Raw genomic sequence first — 27,955 nt, 5'->3', positions numbered from 1 at the left:
GTCTGAGGGAAACCAGCCTGATCTCTCTGTCCACTCATAAACCAGATGTTTACATGTTGTCGATATTAATATTCCCACGCTTACGTGATGGCACTAAATGCCGCACACATGACCGATATTTGGCCGATCCAAAAATCACAGACGATAAATATTTCAATTGATGCAACGTTTATCTACCATTTCTGATTTATGATCTTCGTGCTTTCCGACGCCTGCGCTTTACGATATTGCCAGGACACTGTATTACTATATTAATGTTGCGATTAATTTTAAGAGTTATCTTTTAATCGACGTAAAAAAAAAAAAATACGTGTTCTATGAAATCGTTAATAAATTTTGCGTATCCGGTGTAGTTTGCCGGATGATAAAGTAATCGCGCAAATAGTGTACTATAACCGAGAAGACAAATCGGTTAAGAATTGTTAAGAATCTTGATGTTGAAGAAGATGAAGGATCATATTTCTTCCGATTCGAAGATATCTGCGAAACGAAAGAAAGAATCGTCCATTAAGAGACTGCCAAATCAAGAGGATTTTTCGCATTGTAAACACAAAGGCGAGTATCTTTTCTACATTCTATATATTTTATTCTATTTATAGATTATCTCTTGTTATAAGAGCAAAACCGATTGTTGCGATTTTCAATAATGCCATTACGTAAATTTGCATCGTTATCCGTGACAAGTTAAACGATGCTATTTTGATATCGAATAAATTTTTTTATACATATATCCGATGTTATTACGATGCGATGTTATCACAAATTTTAATTTTATCACGCACATTGCTTGGATTGCGCGTATTATTTCGCGCGCTTCCATAAGTGCAAAAGATATACCGCGAGGCATAGTTTTTTTTAATAAATGATAAACCAGGCTTGCATTATAAATGCGCCGGTTTCGCATTTGAAATAAAATTATTAAATATTTATTGCGCCTTTGAATTGGCTGCAATATTGGATAAACGTCGTGATATTTTGGGCATATTCTGAGTATGTCATTTTATATCATGGATCTTTTTAATGCTTTTGTAAATGGAGAAAATTGTATTGTTCAGTTTTGAGTGGATATCTGACACATGAAAGGTTGACACACAGCACTTTTTGTGCTTTTGCTGCGTCAAGTTTTCATAAATATTGTCACTTTTCATAAAGTACTGAATGATACGTTTGATTTTCTCCTTTGTCTATTATTCTTATTACAGTTCTTAGCTGGATTTTTATGTTGTTCCGCGTAATATATATTTGTGATACGTTAAAATTTAAAATGTGTTGGATGCAAGTATAGGTACACGTTCGTGAAAAATCATGCTCCGTTTTACACCGTGAAAATGAGAAGAAGATGCTTTATCGTGGCTATGGATTATTTATAAAAAGGTGAGATTTTTGTATACCTGATTTAATTTGCGTTTTAACATGTTCTATCCCAAGTCATTAGTGATCTTTTGAGTAAAAATTTGCTTTTCTCGAACTCTTTTGCCAATTTTTATGGCTTGATTTTTACTTTTCCTTTCTGCTGTATTGTTAGGGAATATATATGTATGTATATGTATAAATATATACATACATATTTTTATGTACATATTTCTAATTATAATTTAAACGATATTGATTAGTAATGAACATAATAAGAGACTAGGTCTACAAGATCATTTCGTATCGTAATTAATAAGTCATTTTTATCCTGTAATGTTATTCATCTAATAATATTTAAATATTATCATGTAAGCCCCTTATAAATTCGGAAAGCTTGATGAGTATTCACGTAGCGAATGATAAACTTCCTAGCGGATGATAAACTTCCAATGCTGTTTGACTTGACGACAATTGCGACGACTTTCTCGATTCGCACGTGCGCTCTTGTAACACATTACGATTGCTGCGTTTCGAGAGGGATGCCAGCAATGCCCAAGCACCTTGCACCGGCCACCTTGCAGCACTCACATAAGCATAATTATCTTTTTCTATCTTTCTCTCTTTCTCTTTCTGTTTTTCTCTTTTCCTCTTTTTCTCATCACCGCCTGTACGCAAGATATATTTGTAATGATCACAAAGAACAGAAATCAAAAGACAAAGCTGTGTGTGCCCACGGGTCGTTCTCCGTTGCAATGTCCTTGGGTTTTGTCAATTTCAGGGAAGGAGGCGAGACCTTCGGCGGATTGTCGGGGATGCTGCGTCAAATTCTCTCGCCCTCGCCCGAGATCGGGGAGGCCGGTATGTCTGTCAATTGTAATCTCCTACAGACCAACTCTATATTCTCGAACCAATCGTCGATGCTATCGACATTGCTCCCTCCGCATTTTCAGTCCGTGTGTCCGGACCAGTCTTTACTCGATCAGGTGCAAACCTTTACCGAATCCTATTCGTGCCCCACGTGCGGGCTGGAGTTCCGAAGCGCCCTTAAGCTAAACTACCACATGCGAACGAGTCACGCCGCGCGTCCGGAATTCGAGCACGGTGTCGAGAATCAGCCGCGATATTCGTGCGGGGTCTGCTCGCGGATCTTCGTTGCTCTGAACCACCTGAGGATGCACGAGGTCACGCATTCCGCGCCCGTGCCCACGTGCACGTCGACCTCCGCCAATCTCGCCACGTCGCCCGGCAGCAACATGGAGAAAACGTTCGCCTGCGATTTCTGCCAGGCCAGTTATCGGTATCGCACGTTACTGGAACGTCACCGGAGGATGCATCAGGAGGTCGCCCAGGAGAAACCCTACTCTTGCCCGAGATGCATGATGCGCTTCGAGACGCGCAACTTGTACAATCATCACGCGAAAACCCACAGACCGTTGCCGGCGAGTAACGACAATCGGATAGTCGCGGGTACCAACGTCGTGTCGTCGCCCGTCGATTCGATGATAGCCGGCAATCTCGGTGTTGGCGGTGGCGGCGGCGGCGGTGGCGGTGGTGGGAGCGGTGGTCCTGTAATTCCCGCCAAGCCCATACCTTCTTATCCCTGCGACTCGTGCTCCAAGCAATTTACTACCGCCGAGTCGTTGACCACGCATAAGGCGGTGCACAGGTCGCGGCCGCTGGTCTGCGACGTGTGCGGCAAAGGCTTCACGCATCGCAAGTATTACGTGGTGCACCAACGTATCCACACCGGCGAGAGGCCGTATCTCTGTGCCATGTGCGGCAAATCGTTCACGCAGGCGTCGACCCTTACCGTGCACCGTCGTTATCATACGGGGGAGCGTCCGTACACCTGCACGCTATGCGGAAAGGGATTTGTCACGCGAACGATTATGCTTAATCACATGAAGAAACACTGAGCCGACGAAAAATTGATAAGATTTTCTGCCGCGCGTGATTAAATTCAAGATTTAATGGATGTTATAGATAAAATAATGTTCAAGAGAGTCATCTTTGATCTCAGAATATTTCATCAACACTCTTGAGGAAAAAAATGATATTGAAAAATGGATATCAATTTTGATTAAATTAAAAACTATTCAATATAATTTTAAAAAGACGAAAATTAATTGAAGTTTTTTGTAAATGCTCATTGAAACAGATTTCAATAACCGGTATATAGTTTTTCAAAAGCACAAGCATTTTGTTGGATAAAAAAAGGCTATAAAAATATTAAAATATTTTTGATCGTAAATAATCCTTTTTGTACAGAGTGTTGATGTCTAAGTGCCTAAAATTACTCAAGTTACTATCACAGAATAATAAATAAGTCGATATAATATGGTGAACGAATTAAAACGTAAATTAAATTATAAATTAATTTTTTTTTATAAATACGTCTACGTGATATTAACTTCGTATAGTTTCGGATAAAATATATTTAATATCGATCAAGTCAATTTAAAATCGATCAAATCAAAATCACGATAGAAATAAGCGAACAATTACGTACTATAATCATAAATGTTGTCATCGCTGTGATATCGTTTGTATATTATACAAGATATTTAGAATAACGTCTATCCTTCTAATTGAAAGTTTATATGGCGTAATTCAGTTTCTAATAAGAGAAGTTAGTACCTGCGCGCAATAACATGAAAAAGTGCCTAAAAGTCCAATTTTTTAAATTACTTTATTGATCATGAGATTAAAAAAAACTAAAATTGATAAACAATTTCAAAATAAATGAATAATTATTTTTGTACTTCGCATTGACATAAAAAATTTTTAATTAATATTAATTATATTTAAACTGTTGACCGCGATTGTTAATCTATAATTAATTTCAACGTAATATCAATTTAATTCAGGTGCCTTTAATTAATATAGGATGAAAAACAGGGTAGAACGTGTAACATTAATTACGTAAATGTGACATGTAAGTATGAAGACGCTTAAATCTATCTAGATTTTTAGTCGTATAAGTTATATACAATTCGAAGGTAGATAAAGTAAATGACGATATATGATTTCGCAGTAATTCTCGAGTTTATCGCTTTATAAATGTTTTTTTCCATCAATACAACATGCTAGACTGCATTTCTACAAAACGTGCATTATACATGTACGTATATTGCCAATTAGTTGAAATTGACACAATCTTTTGCAAAAATCACTTATTTTATTGCCAGAATATTTACTCTGATAGATAATAGTTTATAATATTTACAAGATTTTTTACACAATTGCATTTGAAAAATTTAATATTTAATGAAATTATCTTCAATTTTATTTAATTTTGTTTTGTATATACAAGATATATACAAGACAAATAATATACATATTTATTTACATTTACTCAATTATAGATGTATATGGTATAACTTCTTACATAGTATTAATACTATATAGTATAACAGGTTATATTAAGATTATATTAAGAATACTGTTTATAAAAAAAGAGCGTTTTCTTTAGATTATATTTCAACTTTGTGTTATTTACGAGATTTTTATTAACAAAGAGGATATCTACGTTAAACAATATTTTTATTTGAATAATTTAACAAACGAATTAAGTTTAGGAAACATGTTTAATATTGAAGTAAGATTTAGGTATAGGGAAGCATGTGTTAAAAGAATATTAACTTTTAAGTCACTATTTTGTTCTTTTTCTTTATACATCAATTTTTCTGCAGTTTTTAAATTCTCACATGAATGCAGTCGGTAAAAAGCACAAACGTCGATAATGTCTTTGCACCATTTTTTCTTCAATAATTGATTGCTTAAACTTGATATTTTTCAACATTGATCTATAATTTGAACTTTAGAAATGCGGAATCAAATATTAACATTCAAGTATAATTAGCGGAAATAATTTTCTGTAATATGCATGTGTTATGAACAGTTTAAGGCTGTCATGGTTGCTTATACGTGAACATATCAAATTTGCTATAGCAAATATTATATGCAAATATGATACGCGTACATATCGGAAGATTCGTATAATTTTGCATATTACAAGATTTTTTCCATCGATATTAATTGCAGTTAACTGATTCTATGCTCCTTTCTTTAGCTAAGAAGAGAAGAAAACGAAACTAAGCATTTAGATCTTTAGCTCTTTAATTATTTATATATAGAATAGTAATAATTTTTTATTATAAAATTTATATAATTGTGTTAAATAAATTAAATAATAAATTACAGTAAAGAATGAGGAGAGAAATGAAAGCAGTACATTTATCCGAACATTATACAGGGTGTTTATATTATAAAAGATTTTTTCGATCGTAGATACTAGAAGCTCAACACTAAGAGATGTGATTTATCGGACATAAATAACTAAAAATCAAAATTTTAATTGATTAAAGACAAATAGATACACATATCCAACAATATAAATTAAATACAGTATTTTTCACATAATTTTACGTGATATTAATTTTCAAATTGGAAATTATTTATTTGCAACCCGGACAGTCAAGTCTGTTGAATGCAGATATTGTCAAGTATCTACTACAAATTTTATTGGCAGAAATATTTGATGCTGCCAGTTCTGATATATTGCTGTCGGCAAAACGCCAACAGAAGTATAATAGAATCTGCTGACACAATTAGATAGCGGATTGGCGGCAGAAATCGAGCAGAGTTCAGGAAATGCCTAGACAGCACGATTTCTGTTGCCAATCTGCTATCATTTTGCTTACTAGAAAGTATATTTAACGTTAAATTTTAAACGTAAAATTATGGAAGTCCAAGTTTTATTTTTCATCAAACTTTCATTACGAGAAAGAAATTAACCCAAAATTTGTCGGAGAATCTGTTGTTAAATTTATGGCTCATTTGATAGTAATGGAACATTCTGTATATAGTATACTGTAAGCAGGAAATAGTGAGATTGTGCATTTAAAAGGAAGGAAAATGTGGTATGATTGTTAATATATTATAATTAATATTAAGACGACCGCATTTTATTAACGAACACAATATAAACACAATATACCTATTAGTATTAAGAGAGCATAGAATATAAGCAGTATTTTGTAGTCGCAGAGGTCTACAAGATCAAGCTGCAAGTACAACGTACAGAAGACGACGGTGTTCGCTCGCAAATAAACATTGTTTAAGTACTTATATAATAAAACGATCAATAAAAGAAAGTAGAGGACAGATGGCTACGTAATAAAGAGAATACTGGAAATCACAAGTGAGGCACTTTATTGACTACCCAACTTCCATACAATCGAGCACGAGTGTCCAGCTGATCGCCCCTGTAAATATCTCGCTTACCACGTAAGATCCTGGTTAAGGCAACAATAAAGAACGAAAGAGGCGGCGAGGAACGAGCACTGATTGACTTCCGTTTGTGTCTCTCTTCTTTCCAGATATTTTGTGTCAAAACTCAGGATGCTGCCACAGGATCGGCAGCAGTGCGGACCCAGCGTAATCAAGCACGTCTTTACCCAGGGGCACACACAGTTACTGATAGCGGACTCGGTGCACACACATTCGAAGATGGAAACGACGGATAATGCTCACTCACGATAACGTCTTGCAGTGCGAATTCTGCGGTGACAGTTTTGTTTCCGATCAGGATCTTAACTTGCACCTAGAGACGCACGAGTCCCATTCGGAGGGGACACAGGATGAGCAGTTGGTCTGCGAGAATTGCGGCTGCAGCTTCATGACAACGTCGGAGCTGCATGAGCATCAGAAGGAACACGTTTCAGAGGAGTGTTTTAGCTGCGACAGTTGCGACTACGTGACCTCGCGCAGGGAGAGCCTGATCGCTCATGAGCGGTGCCACATATCCAATTACAAATACCAGTGCGAGACATGCGGCGAACAATTCCAGAGCAAGAGCAATTGTCAGGTACATCTGTTGTCGCACGCGCGTGAAGAAAAGCCGTTTCAATGCGACGTGTGTAACGCCACGTTTCGCTATCACCAAGGTCTACGACTGCATGCGAAGCTGCATCAACCGGACTATGTGCCGCCACAGAGGAAACATCACTGCGAGCTGTGCAACAAGCGTTTCTCTCGGAGACAGGTGTTGTTGGTGCACATGAAGACCCACGGCAACGTGGAACCGCAAAACGAGTACGTGTGCACGATTTGCGGCAAGTCCGTGTCAAGCAAAACTTATCTCGCGGTGCATCTGCGCAAGCACACCGGCGAGAAGCCGCATGTTTGCGATATTTGCGGCAAGGGCTTCATCTCACAGAACTACCTGAGTGTGCATCGTCGCACGCACACGGGCGAGAAGCCGCATCAGTGCACGCATTGCAACAAAAGGTTTACTCAACGGACTACGTTGGTAGTGCATCTACGAGGTCACACGGGCGATCGACCTTATCCCTGCACATGCTGTCACAAATCATTTGCTTCGAAAACGATGCTGAACTCGCACTTGAAAACACACGCGAAACAAAGCGCCCGGCAACAACAGGAGCAACAGCAACAAGTACAGCAGCAGCAGCAACAAGAAGAGTCATTACCCCTCGAAACCGTTACTATAGTGTTGTAATTGAGATGATTGCTAAGATAGATTAAACAATGATTGCTGGAATAGGTTTCATACTTTTTTTATGTAATCAAGTTTTTTTTGCTTTTTTTTACATTTTATCAACGTAGGTGATATTAGCGATAGGTGCAGAGAAAACACTAGGTATAAACAACTGCCAGGTACTTTGCAATCTACATAAATCGATAATTTTTTTGAATCCTGCAAGGTAGCTAAGCGTACTGTAAGGCACAAACTTGCTTTTGTAGTGATATCTTTTACGCCATGTTAAACTAGATGAGATATATGCTTATATGCATTAATCTATTAAAATGTAAACAAGTATTTTATCGAGTCAAGGTCTCTCTTAAACGGAATCATGATAGAAAAATAGTAAAGAATGTAGTAGCAATTATAACTATGGCATTTTTAATGATTTTTTACTGAAAGAAATTTTAAACTGGAGGGAGTTAACTATTTTGTTAGACTGCTGAAAACAATGGCTATGAACAGTGGCAGGTTTAAAAAGAATAAAAGAGTAACACATGATTCTAAATTTGAATACTAGTTCTACAAGTTTCGGATATGAGAGTTTCTCCCCAAAAAATAGCAATCTAAAACACACAAAGCCCCGTAAGATAGATGATTGGAATACGTACGATTACTATTGATTTTACAGGAAAATTTTGCTTTTATTGACCATAATAATGAGGATGAACATAATCAATAAAATATAGGATGGAAGAGCAAAGTGTGAGTATCTTCATTGAAAATAAATTAAATACTCACTGATCCTCAGTGAAGTTCTGTGTTATTCTGTTTTACGTCACCGATAAAATTCTCATTGATTCAAGTTAAGAGAAGGAGGTACCTCGCATTCCTCTCTGAAAAGTCTGACAGATGATATTACTGACATTTAATAATGCCAACTATTTCTTATAGTTGGTGAGTAGTTGTAGGTTAGAAATCATTTAAACAAAACGTCTTGCAAGCTAAGCTGTACAGTGCAAGACTTTAATTAAAAAGATAATCTTGTAAAAGGACCCCGCACAAAACCAGTGGAAAAAGTCTTTCAGTTAAAATGTTTATTTATGTGATGCTGATCAAAAGTCCTCATGAGCACGACATTCAATAATCGACTGTTCGGCTGACAGAAAGTCGGGAAAATGCGTCACTTTCCTAATGGTACGATTCGTACACGAACGTATGCGCATATAGACGCTCACACTCACATACGGCACACACACTTACATACAACACTCACATACACACACACACACACTCACATACAACACACACACACACACACGTACAAAAACAAACACAAAGAATTCCGTCATGTCCACGTTGATCCTGATAACGCTAAGAACGGCTATCGCACATACAACCTTCTCTCAGCCCCTCCCCCTACACACACACACACGCACACACACACACACACACACACACACACACACACACAATTTATATACGCACGCAATGAAGAAACGTAGAAGTACATTCGTGTGGGAATTGTACCACTAAAAAAGTGACGCATTTTCCCGACTTCCCTATGCTTCTGCCGGCTGAACACTCGATTACTGAGTGTTAGATCGCTGAATTGTTGATTATTAAGTGTCGTGGTCATGAGGACTTTCGATCAGCGTCACATGAATGAACATTTCCTGGAGTTTCAGACAATTTGACTGAAAGGCTTTTTCACTGGTTCTGTGCGGGGTCCTTTAATCAAATTATAAAAGTTTTACCAATGAAATATTAGTTAATTTTGTAAGCAAATTAATAAATATGAAGTGAGGACAAATCGAAAGAACAGTAAAAAGTATTCTCATACGTTTGTCGACAGTAGTTTGAGATTTGTTCACTATGTTCAAAAACACTAAAAGGAGCAAGTGGCACTTCGCAAACTGTAATGAGCCGTCCATAACTTTAATTACATTAATTACTAGTAGACCCTCGAAATTCAAAAATAGAAGAAGAAAGGGCTATCAGGGTCGACCGCAGATTTTAGTGCGTGATGTCAATCATTAGATTTATTCTTCTAAATACAGTAGTCCGAACGTTTCGGCTCCATTCGAGCCATCCTCAGCAATAACAATAAAGTGTCACACGTTCTAAATGCCCATTGGCATTGGCGGCCAGATCCTGCCTTGCTATTGGTTATATCTAATCTAATATTTATCTCATCGACTTTACACACTATGTATTATCCGCACTGTTGTTTTGACTCGTGACACGCTTCTTCTCTGAATAATTGTCATTTCATCGCTGTTTGGCGTGTCGATGAGACCGTTAAGTCTCCTCGCGAATTATTCTGTCTCTACACCGTTTTATGTCCCACGTTGTTCGGCCTTTTGGTGAGTTGCTGAAGTTTCTGTTTTATTACACGACTCTAACAAAGATATTTTTCAGATATCAATCATTTGGTCGATGTTTCCGACAATTCTAATCGGTAAACTTGCCAATGGGCATTTAGAACGTGTGACACATTATTGTTATTGCTGAGGATGGCTCGAATGGAGCCGAAACGTTCGGACTACTGTATTTAGAAGAATAAATCTAATGATTGACATCACGCACTAAAATCTGCGGTCGACCCTAATAGCCCTTTCTTCTCCTATTTTTTAATTACATTATTGTGACAGTAATTTATTTAATTTATGCTTGTATTTGTTTTATTTGGAATAGTAATACGATTCATAGGCAGATAATTATTTATTCGCTATTTGCTTCGTACGCGTCTTTATAGAAAGTTAATGATATATTTTAGTGTAAATAATTGTACACTCTTAAAACGAGTGTGATACTTGCCTAATTGTTATAAATGTTTATTAAACAACTTATCGGAAATAAAATTCTCAGTGCTTTTGTTGTTATATTATTATTATATTTAAATAAAAGAAAGTTATATATACGATTATATTAAAATTATAGGAATAAATCTATTATAGACGAGTGCCTAATATATAGTGCCTAAAGAAAATTGCTATAATTTTTGCATAACATTTAGAAATGTATATTTTATTATTTTCTTCCATCGAAATTATATCCACTTAAAAACAATATAATTATTCTGATTTTTACATTTTTTACAAAAAAAATGTAAGCTATTATAATTTCTGCGTTAATGAGTATAAAAAACAATGTTTCTTTTTTAATGTAATTTATTTCGTCATGTTACTTTTTATAAGAAAAATTGAGGTAATAATTAAGTAGTATTATTATTATATGAAACTTTCTCGCATAATTGTCATTAATATTATCTAAATTCTGCGATATTCTGGAAATCATTGATTTCATATTGTATTATATTAACTTCAAATACTGAGAAAAATTTAAGTTTTGTTAAAACAAGAAACTAGCAAAAAAATCTTTCGTTTCCAATTGTGTGTGTTAGTCTAATTTGTTTTACACATATAAAATTTAATATTTTTTACAAAAAAATGTCATCTTTACATAATTTTTGGTAATATTATTTATCTAGTATTAATTTTATGTAAGCAATTACTTTAATAAAGTGTTATTGTAATTCTTTAGAATTATTATTCTTCTTGAAAATATCTTAAAAACCATCTCTATACATAAAAATATTGTAATAGATTATAATTACACATTAAGATGTTAAATTTTTTTTATAATTGTTTGATTTTACAATCAATACTCGTGAAATTTGTTACGCTATATTTTGCTCTCTTTTACAAATAATTTGAAATTCCTAAAGATTAACATATAAAATTAATATTTATATAGTTATCTCTCTTAGACTTGCGCTCTTAGACTTATGATTTTCTTTTGTATAAATTTTGATTTGCAATAATTATTTCATCGTATAAAGTATCTGACTCGATATATCGCTGACAAATGAGATTGCAGCTCTGAAATTGTACAGTAAGTAATAAAATTTTATATTGGCAATATAGAATATTTTGTATTGGCATTTTTATTTATTAAACTTCTTACACTGCACTCTCTTTGAAAATTTTAATGAAAATAAAAGATATGCTTTTCTGCTTAAATCAACTTTATTGATGTTTACTTTACATAATTTGTTTTATATCATAATTTTCCTTCCATCTATACGATTTCCTATCTTTTGGATTATGACCTATTGTCTAAAGTCTAACACATGACGTGAAATGACTAAAATAAAAGTTGAACTTATGTATTTATTTTTTAATTACAGATATAATCTGTATTTCTTAATTTCTTTTCAGAACTAAAAAATGGAGTTCCAGGACACAACAGAAAAAAATTGCGATAAAAAAGGAAGCTCAAAGTCTTACGTCTTTCGTTATCCTTCAAGAGATTGGCGGCAAAACTATTCTTGTTCAGAAGGTAAACTCGTACTACTGCGATTCATGCAACGAAGAATTTGATACAGAAGCCAGTTTGATAAGGCATAGAACGGAGCAATCGATACTTAGAACCCGAGAAGCGTTACGCCAAGCAGAAAAGAAACACAAGTGTGACATATGTGGACAGATGTTCGTGAAAGAGTTGCAATTGATCAAGCATCGCCAGATACATTGTAATCCTCTAGATATACAGAAAATAGAGTCTCTGGACATACAAAAAAAAGATCCTCTAGACATACAGAAAAAAGATCCTTTAGACATACAGAAAAAATATCCTCTAGACATACAGATAAAATATCCTTTAGACATACAGATAAAATATCCTCTAAATATACAGAAAAAATATCTTCTAAATATACAGAAGAAACAGGAATTGAAAAAAATAGTCACGAAAAAGAAAGTAGACAAGAGCCGAGAAGAGAACAAGGAATCGGAAAATGTCATTAAATGTGACCAGTGTGACAAAGTATTTAAGAAGAAAAGGTATTTGAACGTGCACAAAACGTTGCATAGTGAACCGCACATTTGTAATGTGTGCGGTGCGAAGCTGACCGCAGATTATTATTTAAGAATGCACATGAGGCGACACAATAAGGAATTTACGGAATTCTGCAACATTTGTAATAAAGGTTTCTACTTAAAGGCAAATCTGAAAACTCACATGAGCATGCACACCGATCAGAAGCCATGCATCTGTGAGATCTGCCATAAGACTTTCGGCAATCGAACTTACCTCCGAATTCATATGAAGCTTCACAGTCAACCCGAGACGAGGAAGAAATTCAAGTGCGATATATGCAGCTTCGAGACGTTTTATAGCTATTGCCACAAGGAGCACATGTGGACTCATACGGGCGAGAGCCAAGTGGCATGTGAAGTATGTGGCAAGCTAATCAGGCGACAATACATGAAGACTCATATTAGGATTCACACTGGCGAGAAACCAGAGATTTGCGAGTTTTGTGGCAAGGCGTTCAGCGCCAGGGTATATCTGGTTAAACATCGGCGAACTCACACTGGTGAAAAGCCTTACAGCTGCAAAATCTGCGACAAACGTTTTACCCAACGGGGCACTCTTAGTGCGCATCTTCGAAGACACGAGAATCCTGAGTGAAAGCGTTTTCCTTTCTGTTTTCTTTTCTTTTCTTTTCTTTGGTTTTACTCTTTAATCTACTATAAAACATTTTTTAGACTGACTATTCACATTTGCATATAATGATAAGATAAATGTAATTTGTTTATTACACATTACATGCGGTATATATTACGCTAATTCACTGAATAGAATTATTACATTATTTTCATATTTGTTTTTTAATATGTTTTATTTGATATGCATAGTTAATGTGATATTAATTAATTTATTAATATGATTTAATTATAATTAATATCATAACTTATATCAGTGTGATATTAATTATGCCCTAAGTTAAATCAAGACAACTGCATGAAAATATGAACTTGCAGTTATTTATAGATTTTTAATTTGGTCATGCAGTGTAATTTAGTGATGTATATTTTTACATACTGTGACAACATAATTTTATAAATCGCAGGAAGATTATTAAATTTTATTAATACCATATCTTTGTTGGTTACCTAATAATTTATTTTTACTCCATATAATTAGTTCTAACCTTATACATTACTGTTATTTTACACATTATTGTGTTCAATTAAGAAATTTGTTTTTGTTTGTATGATCAAAATATTGACCAGAGAATCGAATAAACTTTTTTTTCAATGCAATACTATGTATTGTACTGTGTACATTATATATACATATATAATACAATAAATCTCAATGTGTTTCTCTAGATTGTTATGTTATTTATAATTCATATTCCGCTTTCAATTATTTTAGAATTAATTAAAATATCTAACGAAGATCATTGAAAAAGTTAGAAAAATGAAAAGTAAAATATATTTTTTTATGATTATATTTTAAATAATAACAAAATAAAGGTAGAACAATCAGTCGCGACATAAATTACACGAAAACTTTAAATAGAAAGATGCAATAAAATTCTTGTTACAAATAATAATTATATACATATACAATACATACATATATTACTTAGATTAATTAAACAACCACGCTTTAAAAAAAAAATTCTTGATTATACATTGTATTTCTTTAGAGTGTAGATTGTATCTCGATAATAAACAGTGTAAAAATTTATAAAAAATATGAATAAGAAAAATTGATGTAAAATAAAGCAAGAAATTTTATAGTATTTAGCTTAAAAGTATGATATACTTGACTAGAAATTTAAGTTTTTTTGAAACAGTTTTAAGATTGTATTACTTAATAAACAAAAATAAAAACGAATGGTGATAGTCAAATTGATTGACAGTTACGACTGATTTAATAAATATATAGTATAAAAGTGCCTCCTGTGTGGAAAACTTATCAAGAGTGTGAGAAAGCTTAGCTCAAGTAAATCAAATATTAACTGAGTACTATTTATTCTAACACATAATTTTACGTTACTTCCTCGCGCTGTTGACAGATATTATTTATTACAGATGCAACGAGATTGACATAGAAGACGTAAAGCTGGACTCGATCGACGAATTGCAAGGTATAGAGTTAGTACGATATCAAGATGAAGTATCTGCGGTGGAAGAGTATCATCACGTTAGTCATCAAGAAATAGTTATGGAAACGATCGAATATAGGACTGAAGACTCGAACGACAAACTGGAATCTGCGTCGGAGATACATGTCATAAAACGGGTTTCCGAACACGATTCGAGTCGCAGGCGTGCGATTTACGAGTGTGAAATTTGTGGGAAGCGAATACTCAAGAAGCTGCAGTTTTTGAAGCATAGACAAGACCACGAGAGGAATTCGAAGACCGAAGGTCGTTGCGAGGAGTGCGATAAAGTGTTCGACAATGAGGAGAAGTTGCGAAAGCATACGATAAAGGCACATCAGAAAGAGAAACCTTTTCAATGCGTTCTTTGCGGCAAGTGTTTCAAGACCGAGGAGTTCTTGAAGACCCACTTGAAGCAGCATAACAAACGTTTCATCTGCGACATATGTGGCGTGTCGAAGGTTTCCGGATACGATCTGCGTCTACACAAGAAGAAACACAATCAGGAATATGTCATTCATTGTGAGATTTGCAACAAGGGCTTCTACACGAATCAAACGCTGGAGCGGCATTTGCTCACGCACACCGGCGAGAAGCCGTTTGTGTGTAAAGTATGTAATACCGCGTACGCGAGCGCAGCGTATCTCAACATGCATATGAGGTCCCATGGCGAGAGAGAGAAGCACAAGTGTAATATCTGCGATTTCGAGAGCTACTGGAAGGCCGCGCTAAAAGTGCATCTTAAGATACACACCGGCGAGAATCAGATTACGTGCGAGGTGTGCGGAAAGTCCGTGAGCAGCAAGACGTATTTGCAAATTCATATGCGTATACATTCAGGCGAGAAACCGCATGTTTGCGATGTATGCGGAAAGGCGTTCAGCGTACGGAAGTATCTGATTGTACACCTAAGAACGCACACCGGCGAGAGACCTTACGAGTGTAAGGTGTGCCAAAAGAGATTTACGCAACAGGGCTCACTAAACTCGCATATGAAGTCTCATAATGAGAGCAAGTGAACATTTTTTTCGTATATTTATTACTATTTCATGCTGCATTTAGTATTAAACCTGACTCTCTGATTTTCATTTTGGCTTGTACTCTGATGTATGCGATCAATGCATTGAGAAATACTAATATAAATCGTAATTATACGATGATTATGGCATTAGAAAAGCACAAATCTACATATATTAGGTTCAGTGATTAAATTGTATATAAATAAGTTATATACTGCCCTATAATTATTAAATTAAGTATAAGTACTAAAATAAAGAACTACATCCGTGATGTTTTCGAAATATATAGAGAACAAAACCGAAAATGCGTGTGAAAAAATTTCAATTTCTCGTTAGAGACATGAGACTGATAATTATAAAAAATTAAAGAAAAGAACACATTATATAGTTAGATTTAAAAAACCAAGATTTATTCTACAGATTACTAATATATTTCTATTTTGCAAAATGTGCTCTGAATTAATATCGGCAGATAGGTGCCATTAAGTAGACATGCATTATACAGTTGCATTTTTTAAAGTTTTGAAGTTTAATTCGTTGATTATTTGAAGATATAAATTTAATATGAATGCTTTTCTTAGCGGAAGAATGTATCAGTGTCCTATTATCTGACATAGTCATGAACAATATTGTAATTTAATGTAGAATGAAATTTGTCAGAACAATTTATTAATAATCTATATTTTTAGATTTTTTATTTATTTTAAATTTATTTAAAATTTTTGACTTAACACACAAAGTCACAATTACATTATATTTAAATAGCGTAATAAAGCCATGTATTAAGCCATCAATTATTATCAAATCTGTGTGTACAATAGTGTAAATATATTACATATATTATTTTCTATTACGTATATTTTAATTGCTGTAACCTTTATTGTACGTTAGAAATAAAGAATGTGTTATATGATATCATACATTGTCTTCGATAGATAGCGATTTTTTTTTTATGTTCACAGTTTATTAAAATTGTTTATGAAATATTAATTACTAGTAATGTAGGCGCTCCCTTATATCAATAATTGCATATGGAAAGCGGATGATGGGACAATCGCTAATATGAAAATGTCACCATTACAAATATTACAATAAATATTTACTACAAGTTTCTAAAAGGTACGCATTATTTCGAGACAGTTTAATGCTTAATAGTGTATTTATTACTTTACAATACTAATAGATAACTAAAATTTGGTTGCAACTGTTTAATTATAAACAATTCTAACAATGGAAAGAAATTTAATTACATGACAGTTACCTATATAAAAATTAATTAGTTACACACATATATGAACAAGATAGTAAGATACATGCGTTTTTTAATATTTCTGATCTGTTATCTTTATATACCTCTTTTATATACACACAATAAATACAGAGCTAAAAAATTTTAAGGAAAGAAAGAAAGAAAGATTATTTTTTTGATAATATTTGATAAAATTTATATTAACATCTAATAATAAAAGATATGAGTAAATGTAAATAAAATTATAAATAACAATCTCTGAATCTCTTCATTTGATAACAATTTAAATTAATCAATATTATTACATGTATATATATATAGTCATTATTTCATTTTCTTTTCAGAAATGAAAAACCAGCAGAGACGTGTGTAAAAAATGAACTATCTGTAGATGAATGTACGGATTCTACGTTGGTTTCAATTTTCATTAAAGAAGAAGAAAATGTAAAGCAGGAAGACTGCAATGTGCAACACAAAGCTGTAAGTTTAAGACGTAAGTCTTTTGAGAATTCCTTGACGCAAAAAGAGCTTGAAGAAGCTACAAATGGAGGAATTATTCGTCAGAATTGTTCAGGCATGAGGAAACAATCCACCGGTCAAATGTTTTACAAGTGTGGCATATGTACCAAACTTTTTAGATCAAAGAACTTGTTTGAAGGTCATTTAGTGGCGCATAGCGACGCTCGACCCTATCAATGCGACGTTTGCGGCAAGTCTTTCAAGAGGACCAATACTTTAGCGGTACACAAGCGAATCCACACTCACGAGAAAAACTTCGTTTGCGACGTGTGCGGTCGCGCGTTTGTACAGGCTTCTCAGTTGGCCACTCATCATAGGCGTCACTTCGAGAAGTACACGAGGCACTGCGAGATCTGCAATAAGGGCTTCTTCACGAACGCCGAGCTCCACGGACACATGAACGTGAAGCACGGCGCTAAGGAGCACGTGTGTACTGCCTGCAACAAATCGTTCCCCAACAATCACACCCTGGTACGCCACTTGAAGATTCACGATCCGAACTTCAAACCGGTGAAACACCAGTGCGAGTTCTGCGGCAAGATATTCGCCTACAAAAATTCGTTGGTGGTTCACGTCAAGTCGCACACCGGCGAAAACAAATACGACTGTCATCTGTGCGGCAAATCCGTCTCGTCCAAGGGATCTCTCCAAGATCATCTGCGTCTTCACGGTGGGGAGAAGTCCCTGGTCTGCGACGTTTGCGGCAAGGCTTTTCACAAGAGAACGACATTGGTTGTGCATAAGAGGACCCACACCGGCGAGAAGCCATATTCGTGCGACACTTGCGGAAAATCTTTCACGCAACACTCGACCCTCGTTATACATAAACGATATCACACTGGCCAGAGACCATATGAGTGTAATTATTGCAACAAGTCATTTGTATCTAGGGGATTGCTTAACGCACATAACAAAATACACATGATTAACGTGATATGATGCTACTCGCGTGGTCATACAATTTGGATATTAATTTCTATTATACTGTGTCAATTACATCTCGTGTTCAAGACATTGTTGTGTAGTGATGCTGTCAGACTTTGGATCCAAGTCACTGCCACTTTATATTTCGACAATACTCATCCACTATACGATTAAATATTTTCATTTTAATGAAAATATTATTATTATTATTATTTTATTTTCATTTATGATGTAATTTTTGAAATGATAAAAACTTGAAATATTGATCTCTTATTTTTATTTTTTTTCATCGTAATGCTATCTACAATGTATCAAATAAATGACTTGAGTTTTTACATCAAATGTGTCACAAAATTTTTTTTGTGATTTTAAACGTGCATGTTTTTGCTTTTTATTTTCGACAGACATAAAGTGGAATTATTATTAAGAAGGTAAAATATATTTATGTAAAAAATAACTAAATGAACAAAATTGTATAGCAAATGCCGATAGAATATAATAAACCGAAATATCACATAAGATATATGTAACATCGTTTATTTTCTAGACGAATTGCAGTATATAAAACTGTAATTAATTTTTTATGAGTTGGGTATTTTCTTCCATTATGTATTATTGTAATAAATAAAAATGCTACTCAGAATTATGACTACCAAAAGCTATTTTATCATGTCGTTTTTTTTTCACATTTCTAGTGTCTTTATTCTTACATATACATATATACGTACATAATGTAAGACGATTCTGATATATCTTATTATTTTTTGATCAAAATATCTAATTTGTCACATAATTGATAAAGCTGCAAGTTTGCGCAAGTTCAGCAATTTTACTTACAGGCGTAGAAATAATTTGCTAGACAACGAGACCAGACAATGAAAGAAAGATCGTCGCGATGTAACAAGGATATTCGATACTGATATCCCTCTGAATTTTTCTATTTCAGGTACAACCAGCTACCGTTTTCTGAAGACTATTACCCGATGTTCCCTAAACTTGAACTGGTGAAGAAGAATGACGAACCCGCGAAGTCCCCATCGAAGTGTCCAGAAGCAGCGGATGCGACTGACGAGACAGCAGTTTCAACAAACTCTGAACAAGACAACATAAAGCAGGAAATAAACATTGAGGATGACGAGGAAGATCTTCCTTTGGCGTATCACTGTAAGCTTTGCGGCGTCTTCTTTGCTTCGCAATCCTTGTTGGACACTCATGAGATCGAGCATAAAGGTAAGCGGAAGAACACGTGTGCCCAATGTGGTCGGGTCTTCAGAACCGGTATCAGCCTCCGCAAGCACATGAAGATAATGCATTCAGTACGTAAAAGCGGTCGCAGAGGCAACTCTTCGGGAGTGACTGGCCGTACCGCATCATTGAAGAAGGTGAAGAAAGAGAAGTCCGAGTTGGAGTTTCTCTGCAAGACTTGTAACAAGGTTTTTCGACACAAAAGTAACTACCAGAAGCATTTGTTGCGTCACACAGTAGGTGATCTCCCCTGCAAGCATTGCCCCAAGAAATTTCGGTTGTTTCGCGACTTAACGAGGCACGAGAAGACACATTTTCTACCGAGTTACATGTGCAAGGAGTGCGATTACGAGACCACTGTTCTGGCGGCTCTGAGCATCCACATGACGCGACACATGGATAAAGCGGATCTACCGTTCAAGTGCAATGAATGCGACAAGCGTTTCCGGAAGAAACTCGATCTTCAGGAGCATTATAACATTCACTCGGGCGAAAAGCCGTTTGTCTGTCAGCTCTGCAACAACGCCTTCTACCTAAGACGACAGCTCTCCGCGCACTGCAGACGCACGCATCCCGAGTTGAAGGCCAACAAAGTGACCAGCACCGCCTGCGACATTTGCGGCCGCGTACTTGCCACGAAGAGGTCGCTCTTCCGACATAAGGAGAGCCACAATCCGACGAAGCTGTATCTCTGCGATTACTGTGGAAAGAGTCTCAGTAGTGCTGAACACTTGAAGAAGCACAGACGAATTCATACCGGGGAAAAACCTTACGTTTGCGATATCTGCGGAAAGGGTTTCACCGACTCGGAAAATTTGAGAATGCATAGGAGAGTGCACACGGGAGAGAAGCCATACAAATGCGACCAGTGCCCGAAAGCGTTCTCGCAGAGGTCGACATTGACGATTCATAAACGCGGACACACCGGGGAACGGCCATACGTCTGCCAGATATGCCATCGTGGATTCTCTTGCCAGGGCAACTTGACGGCCCATCAGAAGTCTACGTGTGTCTAAGAACTTTGACGTTAAACAACTTGTTCTGTGAATGATTTGAAACTTCTCGTTAATGATTCAAATGATTAAACGTCGATTGAGCACATTTAACGATAAGAACAGTGCGATAATACGTGCTTACGCGTTGTTACCTATGTATTGTAACAGCGGGACAGATAGAAACTGTGAGAGAAGTCTTTTGAATTATTATAGATTATATATCTACCACTACGTTGATGTTGGACAACGTCGACGAAGCGTCATACTCGCGATGTTGATCCCGATACTTCTCGATAAATCTCTTTGACGATATCTTTTGTACACTGGTAACGTTTGCGTAAACCGTGCGGCGCTCAAAAGACAAGATTACGCGCGATATTTGATCGTTCGGTTCTTCATGAATTATACGGCTACGTTTGTACTACCGTGCTCAAAGTGTTCCGTTATGAATATTGTTGTTCTATTTTTTCAGTGTAGATAAGGATAACTTGTAAGCCGAACAATGCCAATGTTGTTGAAAGACAATTCGTTTGTTCTTCTCATTTTTTATCTTTTCTTTTCTAGAGTTTTTTTTTGCAGGCGAGACTTCCAAGTTTGTTCGAAGGTGGATAAATGCATCGACAAATTTATGTTAATTGTCATTTAATGATATTCGTTATTATACGTTTAATAAAATAACTCGTACATCAAAAGGTGTTTGTGACTACGTAACTATCTTTGTCGATTAAATTTGTTCCTTGATCTTGAAGCGAGGGAGCGTCACTTTTTCCAATATCCATAAAAATTGCCAAATTTGTCCTCGGGTATATCCTGGTAAGAAACTTCTGGATGATCAAGAGGAAGTATCTTGACTGCGTTTAACATGCTGAAAAGTTATTATTGTTGCTTACAGAATTCTCGAGGTCGGAGAGTTGATAGGACAAGGTATCAAGATCGAGCGTAGCGAAGAAAAATCTGAGGGGTACAACCATACGCAGATAGAGATAGATTCGACGGTCGAAGATTTGATAATCAAAGAGGAGGAGCCTTTCACCGCGGCTCATAGCGAGAATTTCAAAAATACTTTAATTAATGCCGAAAAACGAAAAGATAGAAGTGAGCGTGCGAGGTACGAATGTTCTGTATGCCATGTGACTTTCACTCAGACCGGAAGGTACAAACAGCACATGGTGAAGCACAGCGACGAACGTCCGTACAAGTGTACGGCTTGCGAGAAAAGATTCAAACGCATGTCGGAGATGAAGCGACATGAACGTGCACACACCGACGAGCGGCCGTACCAATGCAAATTTTGCCTGAAAGCTTTCAAGAGGATTATGACTCTCAAGATGCACAAGCTCATTCATACGGGCGATAAACCATACGAATGCGATATCTGCGGACACACTTTCAGGCAAAGTGGCAGCATGAAAAGGCATCGTCGCAGACATCCCGACATTAGTATTCATCCGCAGACGTTCCTGTGTGCCCAATACGACAATAAGTTCGCGACGGATCATGCACTGAAGCAACATGAACGTGTACACACCGACGAGCGGCCGTACCAATGCAAATCATGCCTGAAAGCTTTCAAGAAGGATAAGGCTCTCAGGGAGCACAAGCTCATTCATACGGGTTATAAACCATACGAATGTGATATCTGCGGACACACTTTCACGCAAAGTGGCAGCATGAAAAGGCATCGTCGCAGACATGTCGATCCCGACATTAGTATTCATCCGCCGCCGTCCACCGTTGCTGCTTAGTCAACTTGAATTAATCTGAAAGCCGAATTAGTAGCTGGGTACGATATACTTATAAATTCGTTGGAATGGCGATTGCTAAAATAATTATTTATCTTGAATGTGTACAGATACTGTAGTCGGTATTAAAAAAAAAAAAAAAAAATGTAAATACTTAAGAAATATTATAAGTGAAACGAAGCTTATAATTTTGTTTCTATCCTTACACTCTTCAATATTTAGTCGCTTCATCTTTGCAAGAATTGTAAAATTGTGTAATATCAGTAATATGAATTATATCAGCCAAATGATCTTACTAGTGTAGTACTGAATATTACTACTGATTATTGAAGACTCTTGATTTTTATACAATTGTGGTAGACGTTGCATGTTTTGTGTTTATACTGATTGAAATTAATGGATGTTTCAGGGGACGGTGGACCACAGTGCAAGATATATATCGAAAAGTAATTGTAATGCATGATGGCGTGGTACAGACTACTGCTAAAAAAAGTGTGAGAAAACGCTGTAGCCCAGCAAAAGGGAATAGAAAAAAAAGAATGCGACAACGAAATAAGAAAAATTTTAGCAGAGAAGAACTTTGTGCAGACAAAGAAGTAGACGAAGAATTATTGAATAAAGAAGAACTTAAAGAGGGAATTAAGGAAGAAATTAAAGAAGAAATTAAATCTGTAGAAATGTCGCCATCCGAAGATACTTCACAAAACGAAAAGAACAAAGATGTGGATCAGGTATTGAATGAAGTGCGGACCGCATGTCCGTTTTGCTTAAAGCACTTTGACCATGAGAAACTTTTGAAGAGACATATCGTAGCGAGTCATCATAAAAAAACGTATAAATGTGACAAATGTCGTGCATCTTGTCACACCAAGCAAAACTTAGAAAAGCATCGTAAGAGTCACAGTGATGATTACTTCTTCGAGTGCGACATATGTCACTTGAAGTACAAACGTCAGATAACGCTGAAGCAACATCAAGTGCGAGCGCATAGTGATGTTGCTGCTGAGTTTATTTGCGATTCCTGCGGCCAGTCATTCAAGGTGAAAGTGGATCTTCTTGTGCACATCAAGAGAAAGCACAGCACCGACATTCACATATGTCGATATTGCGGGAAATCCGTGACGGATCTTCACAGCCACGAATGGAAGCATAAGAAGCGAGCCGAGATGGCCAGCTTAAAATTCTCGTGTCATCTGTGTATCAAGAAATTCCAGAACCAAACTCGTCTTGACAATCATTTGTTGTTGCACAAACAGGGTTACAAATGTACTGAGTGTAGTGTTATTGTCACTTCATCGAGACAACTGGAGTATCATAAGAATCGGGTGCACAAACCGGGCACGACTTGCCTGATTTGTAAGAAAGTATTTGTGTCGACGGGTAATAAATTCTATCAACATGTTCTTACGCACGCCGGTATTAGGCCGTATAATTGCGATATTTGTGGTGAAGACTTTACTCAACGGTCCAGTCTCTTTCGGCACCGAAAAAATCATCCCGGTCCTCTTCCGCCTTACACGTCGCAAGTTCCCATCGCCGGTTTAGCTAAAAATGTTTTACAAAAACTCTTGAAACCATAATGAATGGTTTATTTGAAGATGCAATAATACATCGTTATATCTATACAAAAGGCATCCTTGATCTACAGATTTATGGTAACAGTTTTGGAAAACATATTTTAAAAAAAATATGTCGGTAGTTTGTGAGAATATAAAAATATTTGAAGATATTAATTTTTTTTTTTTATATTCTTACATTCTTGCTATAATACTGTATTTGATAATTATGTGGAAAGAGGGCATATATGAGGTTGCCCTTTTTCTGTATAATTACCCAGTATTTTTTCTTCTATATATTATATGTCATAATTAATTAAAAACTTCCATTGATGATTTTTTTCTTTGTGCGATAAATATTTACTTTTATTTTTAGTTTAATTTTGTTTTTTGATAAATGTGAAAAGTATTTATTCTAAAGCTATGTCCTATTATAACACGTATGCAAAAAAAAGATTAACTCGAAATTAAGCAAAGGATATGTATGAAATGGATAACAATTGCGATATACAACTTGACATGTTCTTACGGCGACAGTCTACTTATAGACCTACAAAAGATTGATTTGTTTAGCAATAGATTGTAAAACTATTAGTTTCAATTATTTAAATTATCTCAGATATATATATATATATATATATATATATATATATATATATATATATATTTCTTTTATGAGTACAAAGTATATAAATATTTAGTATTACTGAATATTTATTTGGATACATAATTCCGAATTATATTATTTAGATACCATTGTTTGTAATTATACAGATGCTAATAAATAAAAAAAGATTGTATTTTTGCGCAAGATTCTTTTTAATATAATTATTAAATAAAGTATCACGAGCATAATATTGTGTGCATCGCAACTTGGTTGTATAAGATTTATGTGTGAAAAAGAAAAAAAAAAATATATATATATAGATATACACATTTTTTTACAACTCTTGAAGTAAGTTTATCTTATTTTTATGTTTGATTGTGAATTTTTTTGTATTACTGAAACAATATTAACGAACATTTATTTAAGATACAAATGCGTGTAAAAATTTATAACATAAAAAATATTGTTGATTAAAATGTTTATAATTTTTTATATAATATTTGTATGAAAATATATAAATAATATAATGATATATTGAGATTTATTTTTACAGTGGCCAAGGATGTCTCTTATATTCAGTTACTTGGCTATTTGATTATATGTTTAAAATACAGTATTTATACTTTATACGCTGACACGATTTATCCCTGTTTCAGGGAAAAGCCTATCATCATCAGGCAGAAAGGAGCGCAATATCGAAAAGGACCTCCCCGTTTTGTCTCCATTTTGTTGGGTACATGGAAATCTGTCCAAAGTGAACATAATTCTACAAAAACAAGTGGAAAACTTAAACCCGTTACAATACAGTGTCGAAGTATAAATAGATCGATTAAAGTAGATTTGTCATTAGATTCGCAGAATTCGTCCGTAAAAACTACCAAAGACACCAATAATTCAATTCAGAAGGTTCGATCTTTGTTGAACATGAAATCGCCGCAGGTCTCCGGTTCTTTAAATTTACATAAAGAAACTACCGAGGTAGACGAAGTCATGGAAGAGATAAGAAATACGTGTCCATTTTGCGACAAGCATTTTAATAATGCAAAGAAGGTTGAGCGACATGTGAGATACGTGCATCGTAAACCATATCAATGCGACAAGTGTAAAAGAGCTTGTTACACACCAAGGGCATTAGAGGAACACAAAAGAATACACCGGCCGGACTATTTCTTCGAGTGCGAGATCTGTCATGTGAAATACAAAAGTGGAGACGGTCTGAAAAGACACTACGTTCGCATCCATAGCGATCACGAGCCGAGATTCGTTTGTGAGCATTGTGGTCGCAGTTATAAACTGAAGATCGATCTGACGCACCATATGAAGAGAACCCACATATTGGAACTGCAAATCTGCCGTTTCTGCGGCAAGAAGGTCAAGGATGTCAAGGGCCACGAATGGCGCCATCAGAAGCGAAATCGCGAAATCAAGTATGAATATCCATGTCACTTGTGCCGCAAGAAGTTTCACCACAGAAGCAGACTGGACAATCATTTGATGTTGCATGAGAAAGGTTTCAAGTGCGAGGTTTGTGACAAGGAGTACAGCGGTACTCGCGAACTCATGAGCCACAAACGTTTCAAGCACGGTCAGACAAATATCTCCACTTGTATTCTGTGCCATAAAACGTTCCTGTCCACTAGCAATTTCTATCAGCATGTGCTTACCCATGCCAGCATACGGCCATACAAGTGCGACATCTGCGAGAAGGACTTCACGCAACGCTCCAGTCTGCTAAGGCATAGAAAGCATCATCCTGGACCACTGCCGCCATTATTATCGTCGCATCCGCAGATAGCTGAGCTCGCCAGAAATTACCTTGAAAAGTTTCAAAGTGATCACATCGATAAGACTTCCATATTGGATGCGTGATCGTGATTGATCGTATACAAAGAACTGTGAAATGGTCTTATTTGACTATCTTGGAGTTTTTAAGGAATGTATAAAATGTCCATATTGGAATATATGATTCATATGTATAAGTTTTTAATTGTACCTTGTGTACAAGAAAATTACATGACGATATCAATTGTACTTTTATCTTTTTAAGAGAAAAGACTGGTGATTATTTATGCATATTTATAAAAAATATTTATCTATCCTTATGTTGTTTGATATATGTTCTCGTGTACGTTAATTGAAGCGTTACTGTATTAGAAAAAAATCACCTTATTTTTGTGTATACGATTTGTGCAAAACGGCGAACATTAGAATATTTTCAGTGAGTATTTCTGTTTTATGTGAATGTTATTAAATTATTAAAGTTGATGAAAATTTGTGACAAGTATTGTCATAGATTTGTGCTGTATAGCTTTTTTATAAGCTTTACTTTTCTAAATTTTCAATATTTTTTACTAAAAGTATTACATTTTTTAATAAATCTCTAAAAATTAATTTTTTTTTAATAATTTCAAAAATTTTATATAAGCATGAGAATATTTTGTATGAAAAAGAATTTCTTTCTATATTTTATATATATATGAATTATATTAAATGATTGTTATGATAATCGTAATTTCTTCAAAATGTAGCGATATATTTATATAAATTATATTTTCTCTTAATGATTAATTTGATCAATGTTTCAGGTTACAAAGGATGTGAGATAGTTGTATATATCAAAAATTAAGCATCTCATGTTACAAAGAGAGTCCAAAGTGACTAAAATTTTAGCAAGCGATTAACTAAAAGAATTATATACATAATATAATATGTCTATGTGAAATATTAAGTCGTATCGAAGAATATTTTGTTAAAGAGCAAGAATTAAACTTCAAAAAGTTTTCTTATGAGAGTCGATTAACCGACCAAATTGATCGAATATTAGACTATTCACTAATATGCACTTAGCAGTCTTTGAGCTTATCACCATTGACAAATTTATTGTCTCTGAGATCATAAGACACTTGAAATTCCTCGAGAGAATGCACTCGCAAAAGTGCAAAATTATCCGTTTATCCGACATATTATATTATCCGAAAAAGCTTGTGATGCAGACACAGTTGAACGATCGTTTACTGATCTTCCATTATCAGAATTGTGTTTAAAAGATCTGATAGAGTGTCGCAAATGGAATCTTAACATGGAACGAATATAAAGCAAAATTACTTCATCTCCACCCGCAAATATCGACTCGTATTGTAACATGAGTTTTACGCAGCGATTATATCTCTATTTTTATAATACATGATTAACAACAATATATATTCAATTTTAGTTGTACACAAGAAAATGGATTTTTTTAATATAGAAATTAAAAATGCATTAAATAGTCTAAATAAATATTATATGTATTATA

At 35.1% G+C, this 27,955-nt stretch overlaps 2 protein-coding genes and 1 pseudogene across 12 annotated transcripts in view; all 3 read left to right on the top strand.

The window, feature by feature from the left end:
• The window catches only part of LOC143900399 (uncharacterized), a 68,631-nt gene that overhangs the window by 4,531 nt on the left and 36,145 nt on the right, over positions 1-27,955 (top strand). Inside the window, exons 5-6 of one of the 11 annotated variants that reach the window (XR_013257777.1) lie at positions 19,462-21,568; positions 21,648-21,815. The exons of 8 other annotated variants lie outside the window; for them this stretch is intronic. Coding sequence is in view for 2 of the 3 variants with exons in the window: in XM_077411691.1 (XP_077267817.1) it covers positions 12,064-13,318 (1,255 nt within the window). In the remaining variant the exon portion in view is untranslated. Of the gene's footprint in view, positions 1-12,063; positions 13,855-19,461; positions 21,569-21,647; positions 21,816-25,316; positions 27,506-27,955 lie in introns of those variants that run through there. 2 more of the 11 variants (XM_077411693.1, XM_077411691.1) reach the window with 2 other exon arrangements.
• On the top strand, positions 211-4,612 carry LOC143900400 (uncharacterized). Its single transcript, XM_077411698.1, has one exon. It carries the CDS (start codon positions 1,770-1,772, stop codon positions 3,267-3,269), a length of 1,500 nt encoding a protein of 499 aa, XP_077267824.1. The 5' UTR covers positions 211-1,769; the 3' UTR covers positions 3,270-4,612.
• LOC143900401 (uncharacterized) lies at positions 6,735-10,838 on the top strand (annotated as a pseudogene).

This window comes from Temnothorax americanus, unplaced genomic scaffold (genome assembly GCF_048541705.1).
Source record: "Temnothorax americanus isolate GAGA-0224 unplaced genomic scaffold, ASM4854170v1 Scaffold3, whole genome shotgun sequence".
Taxonomy (NCBI): Eukaryota; Metazoa; Arthropoda; class Insecta; order Hymenoptera; family Formicidae; genus Temnothorax; species Temnothorax americanus.
This window is presented reverse-complemented; position numbering and strand designations above follow the sequence as displayed.